This window comes from Alnus glutinosa, chromosome 11, assembly GCF_958979055.1.
Source record: "Alnus glutinosa chromosome 11, dhAlnGlut1.1, whole genome shotgun sequence".
Classification (NCBI taxonomy): Eukaryota; Viridiplantae; Streptophyta; class Magnoliopsida; order Fagales; family Betulaceae; genus Alnus; species Alnus glutinosa.
In genome coordinates this window covers 5,439,606-5,457,167 of record NC_084896.1, presented here as the reverse complement: position 1 = coordinate 5,457,167, position 17,562 = coordinate 5,439,606, and the positions used below count along the sequence as shown (strand labels likewise).

Sequence of the window (17,562 nt, the reverse complement as noted above, 5' to 3'; positions counted from 1 at the left end):
TTAGACACGAGTTTTGCCAATAAAAATAAACAAAACAAAACTCTTAGAAATTACTAGATGACTTTAATACGAACACAAGAGTTATGAAACATGACCTTAATCAGAATTCACATTAATCAGAAACCATCAATCGTTTCCAAGGTCACCATGACTATAATAAAAACTCAAGAGTCAGGAGACAGGACCTTAACAAAAATTCATGTTAGTCGAAAGCCATCAAAAGTTTAAAAGGTCGCCATACTTAAACAAATCTTCACTTAAATAAATTCAAATACAACTTTCATACTCAATTAAACACGACCCTTTCGGAAAAAAAAAAAAAAAAAAAAAAAAAAAAAAAAAAAAAAAAAAAAAAACTATTAGAGATAAGTTGATGTCTATAGTAAAAACTCAAGAGTCAAGAGACATGACCTCAACTAAATTCAAGTTAGCCAAAAGGCATCAGACTTTTCCTAGGTCACCATGCTTAAAAAATTCCCCACTAAAAAAAAATAAAGAGAAAAAGAAATCAAGCTTTTTTTTAGAATAAATAAAATTTAGATATCCTATAACTCTTCTATATATAAGCTTTAGATGTTATAGATTATGGATTCATCCCGGACTTCCCAAAAAAAAAGTAATTCCAAGAGAGTGGGAGGAACAATGCATTCCAAGAGAGTGGGAGGAACAATGCTTAAAATTTGTATGAAGGGACTTATGGTGATGATAATATTGTTAGCGACTCTTTTCCTAGTTTTGAAGCATGTAGAACATCGTCCACTTCCTTTTTCTGCTCCACATATGCCCCCATCTCTCCGTCCCCTGTCAGTACCTGCTCAACTTCTCTCTTTCTCTTCAGATGAAGACGGTATACACCCATGGAAGACTAGGGATAAAGAGAAAAGGGAAAATTTGAAATTTTGCAATGGACTTTGTCGTCAGCACTTCTATGAGTATGTGGTATTAAAAGGGCTTAGCCCGACATGGGAGCAACTCAAACGTTGTCGTAAATGGTGCAAAGGTTTATATGGCAAATGATAATTGTACAATTAGGTGTAAAGTCCATGATCACCAATATTGGATCTAGTATCGATTCTTGTGATCCTATAATATTTCCTTAATATAGCCCATAATCACAAAAAATTGCATATTGTTGCAATCTTATTATTTTATGCAATATTATGTAATAACGACGTGATTCCAGTCTTCTCATTAAAAGGTGATTATGTTACAGTTTTTTTTATTTTTTTCCAAAATGATATGCAATACCTCTCTAAAAGGATGTAGATTGATGTCGTATGGCAAATTAAAGAATGAAAAATGTCAATTATTTTATGCATCTTTTGGAGATTGATATCCCTTCGAAGTGGTCAATTTATCATTGTTTTGGTTTTTTTTTCCTTTCATTGTTTGATTACAACCAATAGAAATCCTCGTATTCCTATCATTGGGTATTAGAGATGTTTTATTTTGTAGTGTTTTTATATCTCTTTTTTGAAGCCGACATATTTTTAAAAAGGTACACGAATTTAAAATAGACAATTAGACTACAACTTTTCACCTAAAGCCACGTCCTCTACTACAAATTCAAATACAACTTTCATGCTCAACTAGACATAACTTTTGCCAAAAAAAAAAAATTAAGTTCTTATAAATTACACGGTGAATTGTTAGGGTCAATCTTTGTTATTCTCTAGGTTTTGTATGTTGTGGAGCTTCCTAAACATTCTCCAAGTGTTGGATTGCATTTGGGTGAATTTTGGTAAGTTTCCCAAAACCCTAACTTTTGAGTAAATTGTTTAAGTGGAGTTTTCATGTGTTTAACCCTAAATAGATCCTATGGGTTAATGTTATTGTGATTAGGTTAACAAAAATAATTTGTTGGTTAGTGTTTATTGTTATGGGTATTTGTTTAGGTCGGGATTTTTAATGTCTACCCCTAAGCAAATGTTTTGGGTTAGTGGTATTTGGGTTAGTTTAGTATTTTTGTATTATGGGTATGTGTTTGGAACCCTAAAACTTCTATGGGTTTTTCATGGGTTAGCTCTTTGGTAATTTAAGAGCTAAATATATGGTCTAGTGTTAGAGAAATATTAAGTAATGTGCAATGTGTTATTTTTACAGTGGCACATTGCGAGGAATTGTTTAAGAAACCTAGTCGAACTTGTTATCCGTGCAGCGAAAGGAAGTATTCTACTCACTGAGGAAAATATACTTTTTACGTGTTTTATAGAAATGCAAATAATATGTGTTTTTCTTACCGAACCGATGTTATGTTAAAATATATGTTTTAGATGATTTGAGTAGTTTCAAGTATGTTGAAATTATGCCAATGACGTTATTGCAAATTGATATGTGTGTGAAGTGTGATTTGAATTGTGATTTAAGTGTTTAACTACCTGTGGTTGGGATTTTAATTATACAGGTTACGCTTTAGAAATTGACTTATTGATTGTTTACGAATTTTATTGAATATTATTTGTCAAAAGCATGATCATGAAATAAATTGTAGTATTTGAGCATGAGCATTGAGCATAAACTAATTATTGGGGGAATCAAGCCTCAGGGTACCTGGCAGATATTAATGGGGGACTTAAGTCCCATGGTATTTGTCAGGGGGCTTAAATTAATTGTTGGGGGACTCAAACCCCATAGAAATACAAACAGAGAACAATAACAAGCATGCATAGCATTGTTTTTATGTGTGTGATGTTTTCATGATATGATATATAGTAGTTTTATGCTAGATGTAATGGTATGCATATGAGTCTTAATGGGCAAGAACATATGTATATTTCTATCGACTGGTTGCATGATTTAAAAGCATTGTGCGTTAACGTACATGGATGTTTACATTGCTCAGAATTGGAAGATGTTAATATCTTTGTATAAATAGGTGAACTGTCATTTGCTCATTAGCATAGACGTGCTTGTATCTTAGAGTTTCACTCAAGTGCATGCATGATCGAACTGTTGTATCAAAGGCACTAAGCTTTAATGTACCTAAATACGGCATTAGCCACTTTCTAGTAATGCTAAGATCTTTTGTATCGCTGAGCAAGATGCCATTGTTTTGAGCTTTAATATACTTTGATGTTTACGCTACCAGATTGGGTAATGCAAGTGTCTTGTAGTAGGCAAGCGGATTGTTGTTCATTCGGCACGAAGCTGTAATGCACTTTGACACAGATTTACCTACATTTGGAAATGCTGGATCTCTGTATAGCGGAGCTGCCAAATATAAAAGTATTATATTGTAGATGAGTATATATGTAGATGCTTCCAAGGTGGGATGACTGGAACTTCTATATATGTTCACAGCTACATAAGATGCTTTCATGTATTTATGATATATTAGTGTTTACTTTACCGACTACATTATTGTTTCTAAGGGACGAATTTTCATAACTCAAAACTGTAGCGGTATAGTAAACGTATGATAGAAAATAAAACTCGGTTCTTTGTGAAAACTCAATAATTATTATACTACTAAGGTCTCGGTATTATGTACTGAGACGGTGAACTCATAATTTTACCTGTACAGATGTGGTTAACCCCACAACCGTGCAAACATTGATGCTTTGGCTGCAAGTTTCGCGGATGTAGATGGTGACCAGTTTGCTTAGTGTATGGATGCTATGATTGGAGCACTTCGCGTTAGTCATATGTCATAGACTCATGGGTAGTCTGCATTTTTGGTAGTCTTTTGTAGATGGGTCGTGTCCTATGCGACACGTGTATTTTACAGAGCCATCCTTTTGCTATTGTAATTAGAGTAATGTTATGTTAAAGCCTTATAATAGTTAGACATATTAATGGCTCTCTTGTTGCTAATAACAGTTATGTATTTATAGATGTGTTTTCCACTAATGATATGTGTTCCGCTGCACATTGATTATGTTATCCGCTGCATAGATGTAACTTTGATTATCAGGTACATATTATGGGACGTGTACTGTATGTTGGCTGAGCGACAAAATAGTTGTGCCACTATGATGACTCATTCATGTTTGTAAAAAAAAAAAAAAAAAAAAATCATCACAGAAGTTGTCTTCGAGTAGAATAATATGGGCCAAAGTTAGTCCCTTATTATGACGGCATTGCACGACATGAGTTTAAAGACGTTTTATGAGATTTGAGCTAAACATATTAATATGCATATGTGTCCTAATGGGAAGGAGCATATGTATATTTCTACCGACTAGATTGCATATGATTTAAGTGATGTCTAAATTAGATGTGCCTGTATACTTATGTCCTCCAACATAGTGGGACATATGTATGCTTGTATGATCAAGATATGATGTCAAAGGTTTTAAAGGGATGTCTAATTTGGATGTGCCTGTATACTTATGTCCTCCGATATAGTGGGATATATGTATGCTTGTATAACCAAGTTCTGAATGTCCACGGTTTTCATGATAAATTGATGTTATGTTTTGACGTGCTAGTATACTTATGTCATCCAAAATAGTAGGATATATGTATGCTTGTATGTTCGGGATATGATGTCGTAGACTTTTAGGATTGGATGTGCATGTATGCTTATGTCCTCCGGCATAGTAGGATATATGTATACTTGCATGACCAAGCTTTGAGGTCTTTGGTTTATACTTAGAGATGCATGTATGCTTATGTTTCCCAAAGTTGCGGAATGCTTGTATACGAGCATAGCTGAGTCAATTGCTATATATGTATGTGTGTATATCGTAGTAGACTTTCCAGTTTATGGGTACCAGTGTTTATTCTATCAGCTACACTACGTTTTAAAATAAAAGCATTATGTTGATAGTAGCTGTTATTGTAAACGAATGGTATAAATAAAAGGATTGGCTCATTACAGAAACTTAGTGAGTATTATACTGCTAAGGTGGTAAACTCATACTTTCACCTGTATGGACGTGGCTAACACCACGACCATATAGATGATGATGCTTTGGCTGCAGGTACCGCAGAAATCGAGACAACCCTATGGCAAACTACTTGGGATACTATGACTCAGACACTTCGCTGGGGTCGTAGATGTGTCGGACTTGGATGGTCCCTTTTGGTAGATGTTTTGTACATGACTAGTGTCACCTATGACACATATTTTGTTAGCCGTTCTTTTGAGTATTTAATTAATATTTTGATAAGCCTTAAATAGATAAACAATGAAATGGCTCTTTTGTGTAATTAACAATTAATGGTTTATAGATGTGATTTCCACTAATCAGTTATGTTTATGTTATCCGCTATGTAGATGTCGACTATGTATGTCAGGTACATATTATAGGGTATGTACCATATGTTGGCTTTGCTACTTATCATCGTGCCACTGTGATGATCCATTTATGTTTGTATAAAAAAACAAAATAAATCGTCACAACATTAATCAGAAGCCATCAATCGTTTCCAAGGTCACCATGACTATAATAAAAACTCAAGAGTCAAGAGACATGACCTTAACAAAAATCATGTTAGTCGAAAGCCATCAAAAGTTTCCAAGGTCACCATTCATAAACAAATCTTCGCTTCGATACATTCAAATACAACTTTCATACTCGATTAAACATGACTTTTTCAGGAAAAAAAATAAAAAAAAAAAAGTTCGAGATTCAATAGACATGACGTTAACTAAATTCAATTTAGCCAAAAGCCATCAGACTTTTCCTAGGTCGCCATGCTTAAAAAATTCTTCCCTTAAAAAAAAATAAAGAGAAAAAAAAAAAATCAAGCTTTTTTTAAGAATCAATAAAATTTAGATATCCCATAACTAGAAATATATAAGCTTTAGATGTTATAGATTATGGATTCATCCAGGAGTTCCAAAAAAAAAAAAAAGCAATCCCAATAGAGTGTGAGGAACAATCCATGAAAATGGTATGATAATATTGTTAGCGACTCTTTTCCCAGTTTTGAAGCATGTAGAGCATCGTCCACTTCCTTTTTCTGCTCCCCATATGCCCCCATCTCTCCATCCCCTGTCAGTACCTGCTCGACTTCTCTTTTTGTCTCTAGATGGAGATGGTATATGCTCATGGAAGACTAGTCATAAAGAGAGAAGGGAAAAATTGAAATTATGTTATAGAATTGTCAGGAGTACTTCTATGAGAATGTGAAACACAAAGGGCTTGGCCCGGCATGGGAGAAACTCAAAAATTGTTGTAAACAATGCAAAGACATACATGGGAGATGATAATTGTACTATTAGTTGAAGACTCCATGATCACCAATATTAGACCATAATTATAATAATTGAATATTTTTGCAATCTCTTTATTTTGGGCAATATTATGTAAGAAGTGTGTGATTCCAGTCTTCTCTTTAGTAGGTGATTATGTAATAGTTTTATTTTCTTTGAATAAGCTGCAATCTAATCTATAAAATGACGTAAATGTTGTATGGAAAATCAAATATCAATTACGTTATGCATCTTTTGGAGGTTGATATCACTTCGAAGTGGTCAATATACAATTTTTTTTGTCCTTTTATTGTTTGATTTCAAAGTGTAGAAACCCTCGGATTTTCCTATTATTTGGTATTAGCTAGAGACATTCAGTTTTCTTGTGCCTCTATATTTCTTTTGATAAGGTATACGAATTTAAAATATGCATTTAAACTATAACGTTTTCCCTAAAGCCACGTTTTATCCTAGAAGTTTAAATACAACTTTCATGCTCGATTGGCCACAACTTTTGCCAAAAAATAATGCTCTTAGAAATTACCCGGTGACTATAATAAAAACTCAAGAGTCACGAGACATCAAAATTCACGTTTGTCAAAAGCCATCAAACGTTTCCAAAGTCACCATGCTTAAACAACTCTTCCGGATTACCTCTAATCTCATCTTGGATGTTGTTCTTAGCATGTTATTATTTGTTTTTAATTGTTGTATTAGCTTATTAACCATAGATTTAAGTTTGGTTTTGTAGATTTAATTTTGGTGATTGGATATTATGAGTTTGATGCTAATAGATGGTTAGATGATAATGGTTACGATTATCTTGAGTATAATTTTGAGGGAGGAAAAGCGTGGTTGAAAAGCACTTCGAGGAGGCGACTGGAGTGGAGTTTTTTCACCAAATGATGCATGTGGGTTGAACCATTCCCATCCCAAGTGGTGGCCTTTGATATTTGGTTACTTATTGGTGTTTTTAGCTTATTGTTTGGAGGTATGAATGAAGATCTTCATCCTTAGACATTGATTTATGGTTGGATTGTGATGAGTTGGGTATTTTTTTTATGGTTTGATAAGCGTAGCTTTGTATGAATGTCGTATTTAAATTTAGGACAATGTTAAGATGCATATTAGAGCTTTAGATTGTGTTAGAATGGGTTAGGAGTGGACTATTTTCAGAATGGAAGTTTCTGCCAAACAACCTAACATTTGGTGGTCTAGCCGAAAGGTAGGCAACGATTGATCCACCAGATAAACAAATGTTTGACTTTTATACATAATGGCCATTTTGCCCTCAGATTAAGAGTTAGGACATTTTAGCTTAGATTAAGTTCTGATTTAAGATTCTTTCACAGATTTTGAGAGTAGTGAGTCTCTGGAAGGTTTTTTGGAGGAGTATTGCGAGCATGGCGAGTAAACTGACACAGATACTTGTTATATTAGATTACTTCATAACATGATTACTTTACATGATAAACATACATATTTACAACTCTTGTGAAAACATGAGATGTATAATGAATGATGTACTATGAAAGTTTGTAAATGCGTGCATGTAAAAGACAATGTCAATTGCATCATATGACATTAAAGTGATCGAAGTGGTATGATTATGTACCTAACGATCGATCGTTGCTTTAAAACAATCGATCAATGTCAATCTGCATGCACTTGAAACTTATCCTTTGGCCATGGGAAATTGTCTATTTAAGGGGGTAGGATAAACCCTAGGCCCTTATTTTGCCACTTTGCTACTCCTAGCCCCTAGAGAGAGAAAGAGAGAGCCTACCTTGAGGGTTATGCTCTTAAGGCTTGGGAAACTTCCACCTTTGAGGTATAACGCTTAACATAACCCTGAACTTGTGTTTATTCCTCATGTTAAATGGTGTTTTATGTGTTTAATCACATTCTAGTTGTCTTTCCTTTAACAATGGGTTATAAAGTTGGGTCTTTCAAGTAGATAAGCATGATTCTTCCATGAAAGTCATGAAATTTGAAGTCTAGCTTAATTTTCAATCTTAAAACAGTGTCAAAACACCTACCTTTCAACACTACAAAGTCATACTCACCGTCTTGATAGGAGATCCCTCATGTTTAAAATGGAACGATGGATATAGATCTGACCTCCAAAACTCCAAGCGAGAAACAATAAAGGTTAAACTAGTCCAAGAAGATTAGTACTGGAGACATCATGTGTAAGGGTAGGGAAGAACACGATAGCTTGTCTGGAAAGTTTTTCTCTCTAGGCATCTTGAGCTCTACAAAATAGATAACCAATGAGCCTTCAATCATTAATTATTTGCAATACCTTTTCTCAAACTATTAGGCAATTTCTCTTCAAAAAAAAAAAATAAAAATATTAGGCAATTTGTAATATTCCCCCCTAAACTTTCAATTGAAACAATGCCCCCTCCCAAACTAGCACAAAATTGTAATATAACCCTTTTTGTCCCACAAGAAGACAAATACTCCTAAAAATTCTCAAAAAAACAAATAGCCTTATAAATTCAAAAAATAAAAAATAAAAACCTTTTTTTTATTTTATATTCATGAAATTTCCGTTTTTATCTGAACTGTAAGTAGCAATCGAGTTAAAATATCCCAGCCAGGCAGAATCAACTGCGTTCAGAATATTCCAGAAATGTTCCTTATACTTCCATAAATCAAAAGACAAAATCCAGGGAGCATTTACTGGATCCCAAAAACGAAGAACATTAATAATAATTATCATTTACAAAAGAAATTTCCAGATTTCACACACTAGTTCGTTTAACACGCAGGAGAATTTGAACAAAATGATTAATTTTTTTAAAAAAAAAAAAAAAAGATGAAAATAAACAATGAGTACGTAAATGTCAGAAATACTCTCATTCTTATATATTAGGCCTTCAAAGCAACAATGGCCGAATTACAACAAAAATAAAGATGAAAAGCTGCATTAATATGTCAGATGCAAGTTGCTAGAACTCCAGGCGCCAACCATATATCCCCATTTCTAATTACATTTTCACTTTAGAATACAATAATATTGATTCCCGGCCAGCTCAAATTTTGTACAGATTAGGGTAGCCTCAACAACAATATATTAATAGGTAGTGATGTGAATGGGTTTATTACTCTCATTACAGGGTGGATTTTTATGATGCTCTCCCACCTCGTTGTCTCTTTTCTTCTAGTGTGGTTGCTTCATTTAACATGTCAGCAGCATCCTTGTGCATGTCCAGCTTGGCAAGAGCAACTGACTGCATGTAGAAGGCTGTGGGCCAGTCTGGATACACGCATTGTGCTTGCATTGCATCTCGAAGGGCGGCGTCCGGTTGATCACATAACAGATAGCATAGACTGCGCCTAGCAAAAACGGTTGGAGAGACCATGGTTCCAACATCTATGAACTGCAAAAGAAACAAAGCAACAGGAACATAAAGCAATCATCAAACCCCCAAGTTCTAATTAATCAGCAATCCTATTGGAATATTCATTCACGCGTGAATGGCGTACGTAGTTGATTCATTCATCATGTCCATAGTTGATAATAATGACAAGAGCGAGTGACTAATATAATTTATTGGGTCTAAATCCACTTGTGTAAAAGTTTTTGGATTAAATGATATCCTAACATGCTATGTCAAGTCCCAACATGACCTATTAGCAGAAAGGTCCAGATCAAACTTGGGTAAATTCAGCACACAATTCTATTGTATAATCACGTACAGCTCAAAAGTCTTATAAATTCGTTGGCATAAGAAGTGCAAAATTATACCTGGGAATAACAGTCTATGGCAGTTTTGAAATCTTTGTCACGGAATGCATAGTCCCCACGCTTCCTTGCCTCCAGCATATCTCTCATCTGTTGGGTCCACTCTTGGAAAGATAACTGAATCGATCCAAATTCAAATAAAACTATTAGCATCAAGTATGAGAATAGGGATGTGCAAGACCCACTTTTACAAGCCAATTACCTCATTAGTTCCTTCATCATCCCTGTAGTGAGTCATAACCAAGATCTGATGGATAGCTGTGAGGTCCATCCTTGAACAGGCCTCACCCATTGCTGAAAGAGGGCGTTGCGGGGTTGATGGGGCTTCCTCGTGCTTTGGAATTCCAAGCATGATATAAGATGGAACCTGCGACCCAGAATAATGGTAATCAGGTTCTTAACAAAAAGCACAGCCACTGGGTATTTGGCAAGCAGTCTCTAGCCATCTTATAACACATTGAAGCACTCAAAAAAATAAAAAATAAAAATAATCTCTGGATGCTTCAGGAGAATACTCTTAATTAGATTGAAGGCAGCAGGTTTCATGCAAATTAAAAAGTGCTTTTGAGCATTATTTTGCAATTTCACTGTGTCAACCTCACAAAGTTTACTAATCATCTTAAAGAAAAATGTATCAGGCACAACGAGCAAACTTAATCAGGTATACTGACTTACATTGATGCTATCTCTTTGAAGTTCTAATATACGAAGATGTTGCTCAAATTGATGTTTATCATGAGAGTTCATCATCTTAAAGAAACTTGATCCAATCAAGGAATCCGCCCACAGCATTCAATACAGTTTGTGTTTGCATACATCTCAATCATTGTAATATATAGCATAAAGCAATTCCTATTTGCGTCCAGCCACATTGAGCAGTCAAGAAATTGTAGAAAGACTAAGAAGGCTATACAATTCTAAACAAAAGGGAGCATATAACATCACAGGTCCAAAATCAATTTCAAAAAGGATTACATTCATAAATTATCAGAGGAACTAAAGCTGGAATTGACAATACTTAGGACTGATTTAAGTATTGAATAAAGTATTAAAAGCAAAGTTCCTTACATCAGGTTTGGTTTGCAGTTGAGCATGTCTTGCAACAAGATCCCTGGTATTAGGCCGCTCCCTAGGTTCATAATTCAAACACTGAGAGGCAAGATTAACCACCACTGTTGCCTCTTCCATAGAAAATTTTCCCTCCAAATGTGAATCCATCAAGAGAACGATATTTTTTCCCCGTATCATGTCAAGAGCCTGCACAAAAAAGATCAAATTAATACCAGAGCATGTTCCTGTATAACATTAACAACACTAAATAAATTTCATCATATCTAACATACAATTGATGTAGGACAAATGCATTTGAGAAGAAAGCTTTGAGAAAGAGAGAGAGAGAGAGAATCCGGGAAAGAGAAGAGGAGAAGAAGGAAACCGAAGAGATGGAGAAAATAGAGAGGAAGAAAAGCAGGTGGCACCCTTTGATTAAACAAAATATTTCATCCAAAAAAACTCCCTTAATCTCCAGTTAACAGTGTTTAAATAGGAAAAAAAAAAAAAAAAAAAAAAAAAAAAAAACCCCCCTAATTAAACCCTAGAAGGGTTATGATTGGGCTAAAAAACTAAAACAAATAAAGGCTAAAATTGAAGCCCATTATTACAACCCAAATAAATAAACAAGCAATAAGCAACTAAAATAACAAGATGTCCGCATCAACAATCATCTCAAATCTTAAGTACAAAATTCAAAAATTCAAGGTTAGTTCTTAACCATGTTGATGGTATCTATTAATTTCTAATAGATAGATAATGCAAATACCATTGAAATGAATGGCATTATTTTATTATAACGCATCTAATCCCTTGGTTAACTTCACTATCTAGAAGTCACATAAAACTAATGAACATGTCTAATTCAATAAAAAGAACAGCAATATTTGCTCCTTGATGTTCCAACCTGATGCTATATGAACCTAGTTTAATGAAAAAATGAGGAAAAATTTAACAAATTAAGCAAGGTTTTGCACCAATAAAATTAAGGCTTTTTTAAAGTGTTTTTGTATTGCATAACACCACAGTAATGGGTTGATTATGTCTATTTATGATGTGGCAAAAGAAGCAAACTTATTGTAGAAAACGGGCAAGAGTTCAAGGATTGTATAAGCTGAGTAGTCACAAAAAACAAAGTGCTGTTCAAATCCAAAATGTTGGAGACAAAAAAAGACGCAAAGAACTAAAAATTTCTTTTCCTGCATATTATAGTCCATTTAGACAACTTTGAATAGCCAATTTGAGTGATACTCTCCACAACCATAACTTCATAGACTGTATTGAACAAGTAGCCAGGCAAAGAAAGAATACACATACATACGAAATATGCATACCACCCATTGCAACATAAACCACTTACATGACTTGGGGGGATGTGTTTTCCACTAAGCAGATCCAGAAGAACAGTGCCAAAGCTATAAATAACACTTTCAGGGGTGACCCTTCCTAAAATATACAAATTACGGCAATTACTAAGTCAAGTTTATACAAGAAAAAACTGTCATGCAATTCAAAACAATAAAATAAAAATCATAATTCATATAACATAGCTCTCTATAAACAGATTGATTCACATTGTAGTTCAGACATCACAATTTTTTCAGCAATCTACAAATAGAAAAAGCAACACGGTTTACAAAAGTGAACAACAAACATAAAGTAGAACCATTTTGCACCAAAGGAAATAATAGAAATTTGTCTTTGGTCCTTTTTCCTTTGGGTATTATTTTCATTCTCTTTGAAAGAATTGGAAGTCAACATAGTTCCAAGTATAGTCCTAACACAGATACAATGTTCAAGAAATCACAGCTGTTGGACCAAAAACTCTCTTCTTGCAAGGGATGAATCAAGATTCCCTCTTAAAAGAAGCCCAAGAATTTAGAGATGATACTCATTGCTACCATTCACCAACTGACAAAAAAGGTGGTGGGCATTAGAAAAATCATTTCTTTTGTGAAGTTCAAAAAAACCAAAAGAGAATGTGAAGTTCAAACCTGAATCAAACTAGAATTTACTATACTATAGTCAATTGTTAAGGCTATATGATTAAAGCATATACTGCAAAGTTCCTCAAGATGGACAATAGGTCAATAGCCTTTACCTAGAAACAGAAAATCCATGCTATGGTGACTTCTAACATTTCATCACATAGAGTCTTGGACAAATTGCTACTAACATATATTTGAGAATCCTCGGTTGGCACATTAGAATTGACCGTACAGAATTTAGATGGCAGAATAAATACTGGCACGTTGCCACTATATTATCATATTTGACCATTACTAGTTAGGGCCTTATACATAATAGCAAAAAAGTGGAAAGCTTTCAAAATGTAGATGGGCAACAGCAAAAGAACACATCAATTCATGCAAAAGAAATTCTAGCATGTTACAGATGAAATTGCTTATCATCTAAAGATCTATTTATTCCCTAGCTTTTATTTTCAAGTACTGGTTCTGAATTCAAATAATGGGTGAGTTCCATGCCTGAGCAGCAAAGATCAGCCCTTGGAGAAAAGATAAACTAACAATGTGATTGGGGAAAGATGCAATCCTCTAACATGTGAAGAAGTAGACTACTAACAACCAAACATAAAATGATATACAGAGTAAAGAAGTTATTACCATTTCTTAAATACTCAGGAGGTGTGTAGGCAAGGTTCGTGCTATAACTTCTCCCATCCCGACTATTCTTCATCAAGCCAAAACATGAAAGTCGAGGATCACCATCCTAGAAATGCTTTCAAATATAAGACATCACTCTTGATGATAGTGAATGCTGAATAATTAACTACAACTAGTATATGCTTCTTCTTTTTTTAATAAGTAATCGAGATATCATTAAAAGCGTAAGGCACCACAGGTACACAAAAAGTATACAAGAGAAATCACCTATCTAGTAGAAACAAAAAGAAAAAGGAAATCATAATAACTAATCACCAAAGGAGAAATAAAAGCAGTTGTCCAAAGGCATAGGGTATTGAAAAATAAAGACTTAATCTCCTCTAAAGTCCTCTCACGATCCTCAAAACTTATGTCGTTCCTTTCTCTCCATAGACACCACAAAAGGCACAAAGACAACTACGACTAGTGTATGTAATAAAAAATAAAAATAAAAATGAATTTGTGAAGGCAATACCTCATCAAAGAGAACCCTATAAGCATTCAAATCATGGTATAATGGACGGCCCTCAGTACTGCAGTAATCCAAGGCTTCAGCAATATAAAGTGCTACTCTTAAACGCATGGCCCATTCAATGGTTTGATTTTCCCCTATCAAGATAGAACAAATTCCAAGACTGAAGAACGGAAATTCCCAATATGATATATGGTAGCTATAGCAAAGCAAATGCATCCCACACATGAAATTCAAGGAAAAACAATATAAAGAGAAAAATACGATAGTATACAATAAAATGCACTCAGTTTGGAACAATTAATGAAAATTATGAAAAGTGATGTAGACAGTTATAAAGTACAAGCATAGCTTCCAAAGAAATTGACATTATGAAGCCAGGTTCAGTTGGACTCGTGATATTCAATAAATACAGACTGAGGCCCCGTTTACTAACTCCCTTTCCTTCCCTTTCCCTTCCCTCCTCTTACTTTTACATTTCCCAAAAAACATCAAATTCAAAACATTCTTTTCTTTTTTACTTTTTATATCACATCAATAATTTTTTATTATTATTTAATTAAAAAAATTCACTACAATACAAATTTTTTTCACTTTTCCATATAAATTCTTTCTACTTTATATCACATCAATCACTTTCTATTTTCATACAACAAAAAAATTCTCACAAAGGGAAGGGGAGGGGAAGGGGAGGGGATTACTAAACGGGGCCTGAATCTATATATGCACACTCATGTACTACAACCGTAAAACAACCCCACCGGTACGACTGAATGCAAATCAAAGAAAAACATTAAATACTGACACAGCAATTCAAAGTCAAAACTTGAAGAAAACAACACTGCAACACCATTAACCTTGGTGCAGAGAGAAGAGAAATGCAATTATTAACATTTGTCAAAAACCAACTACCCCACCTTAAATACTAAACCAATGTCAACTTCAAGTCAATGCCGGGTATGTCAAAGATTCGAAGAAGCCATTAAACACGAAAGACAAGTTTAGAGACCATACAAACCAAAACAACCTAAAAGAACTAATAGAAAGACATTCTTGGATACACTAGTCAGCAGCTAAAGCAACAAATCAAGAACCAAAAAGAAGAAAACCAAGCTAGAAATCACACATACAGTGAAACAGATGCTTGGCAAGAGTATCATTAGGCATGTACTCAGCAACCAGCAGCCTCTCATCTCCATCGCAGCAGTACCCAATCAGATTGGCCAGCCTCCGATGCCTCAACTTCCCAACTCCCCACGCCTCCTCCTACCACACCCAAAACACAAAATTTCACACAACCCAACTTTCCTCAGTATATACACAAAACCCAAATGAACCAAATGAAAGCAAAAGCAAAGAGCTTTACCGCAAACTGTTTGGGGTCCGGCCAAGCCAAGTTGGTGAACTTCTTCACCGCAATCCATCGACGGTTGTGGAGGCGGCCCTTGTAGACGAGATTGGGTGCCTTCTCGCCGCTCTCGGAGACGATGAAGTCTGAGCTGAAGTTGTTGGTGGCGGCCTTGAGGTCCGAGAAGGAGAACTCGGAGAAGGAAGAGACTCCTGCTCCTCCGGCAGATACCGGGTCGAGTCCAATGGAAGGTGGGTGGGTCTGGGTTTGGAGCTGGGTTTGTTGCTGCTCTTTTTCTGGGTGCGTCTCTGTCAGAAAGGACGACTCACAGCAACCCATGACTCAATTTTTGTTTTGTGAGCAAAGCTTGGGGTTAGAGGAGTCGAGATTTTAGTATTTAGAGAGATGGGTTTGTTTTCTTCTGTTTCCTTTCTCTTTCAGTCTCTGTACAATTTGGTGGTGGGGTTCTCTTTCTCCCTCAGTTCTTCGCTCTTTCTCTTTGTTGGTCTGCCGAGTGTATATATATACATACATAGAGAACATAGCGTGTGTGTGTGTTGGGGGCCTTGGGGCAATAGAGTTAATCATGTAGCTGATCCATAGCTGGTTAATTAAATAAACATAGGGTGAGCTCAGCTCTTTAGCCAATTAACTTCTGCCATATCACCATGATTAAGGACATATAGAAGAGTATTTTAGGGATGTAAAAATGGATAACATACCAATGACACCATGATCTTTACTTTGTTTATTGTAAACATGAAGAACATATCCCTTTCTGTTTGCTTTGCTCCTACAAAAAACTTGTTTATTAATTCTTTACTAATTGGCATGTTTATTAATGTATTTTGAGAAAGTTTTCTTTTTCAAAAAATAAAAAATAAATAAATGTATTTTTTTTGTTTTTCTTAATGTTTTTGTTTTTAGAATAGAAAACATTCATTTAAAAAGCGCAATGCTACATATATGATACTACACGCTCATCTCACTGAACTGATGTAGTAGTGTTCATCAGCATTGTTTAAAAAAATAAAAAATCCAACAGGTAAGATGGGGATTAGATGGAAATATGAGGTTTAGCGGTTAATTTGGTTTTGGAAATATGAGGTTTTGGAATTAAAAGATTTTTTGTTTAGGTAACTCTATGTCCCACTTTGGAGGCTAATTTGGTGGTCTTATTCATTTGATTGTTAAAAAAGTTAAGAAAAATTTGAAAATCCATTGAACCTATTATTGTTAGCAAAGGTTGGATATGTTCCCATATTTGGCATGATATTGAACAATTCTATGTTAAAGTAATGATTACTATTGTGAGGGACAGAAAGCAAAGAGGAGATCATCATGTCTTTATTGGTATGCTTGACCCCAAAATTCGAGTTTACTTAAAAAGCAAAAAAAAAAAAAAAAAAAAAAATATAGAAACAAGTGAGCTTGATTTTTCTACAAGAAAAAGGCAAATGATTTTGAGTTCTTTCTCTTTTCTTTTTCTTTTTTTTTTTTTCCTAATTAAATTGCTTTTATCATAGGATACCCAAACGTGTCATGGGATTGTTAGATTTGTTTTTTGTTTTTTAGTGAGTATCTTGAGGCATATTAGATGTAATTTGATTGAAGGCATATATTCTCTGGTCTCTTCTAATAGGTGCCCTATTTTCTTTTTGTCAAAACACAAGATGTGCCACTTCTCATTTTTCTTTTTCTTTTTCTTTTTTTTTTTCTTTTTTTTTTTTTCATGGGCATTCACAAAAAGAAAGATTCATGGTAGGAACTAGGCACCATTGAATGATATAATTCACCAAATAATTAAAGGAAGAAGAGAATGAGGATTTGGTCCATATGTATCTTCCGTAGTGGCGGCTAAAGAACCCTTGTCTTCCAACTTTTAGCACCTTCTATTTCATATAAAAGTAAGAATATAATGCAGCTCATAGATAGAACCATCATTTGGAGATGGAAGCCCCATAACAAATGCTAAGATAGTGACAACAAACTTAGTACCGATAATTTTTGACACGACATGCGAGCTCAACACATATTTAACAAAAAATTAGCAAGTTAAGGTTGAAATGTTTGACTCGTTTAATTAAATGAGTCGGATTATATAACTGCTTCGATACAACCCGAATCCGACAC

At 34.6% G+C, this 17,562-nt stretch overlaps 1 protein-coding gene across 1 annotated transcript; it reads right to left on the bottom strand.

Moving 5' to 3' along the window:
* Window positions 1-8,992: 8,992 nt before the first annotated feature.
* LOC133881800 (serine/threonine-protein kinase BSK1) lies at window positions 8,993-15,932 on the bottom strand. Its single transcript, XM_062320833.1, has 9 exons — window positions 15,448-15,932; window positions 15,212-15,347; window positions 14,085-14,218; window positions 13,571-13,676; window positions 12,307-12,392; window positions 10,965-11,153; window positions 10,099-10,263; window positions 9,900-10,013; window positions 8,993-9,531 (listed from the first exon to the last, which is right to left on the bottom strand). Exons 1-9 carry the CDS (start codon window positions 15,766-15,768, stop codon window positions 9,277-9,279), a joined length of 1,506 nt encoding a protein of 501 aa, XP_062176817.1. The 5' UTR covers window positions 15,769-15,932; the 3' UTR covers window positions 8,993-9,276.
* Between the last annotated feature and the right edge of the window lie 1,630 nt (window positions 15,933-17,562).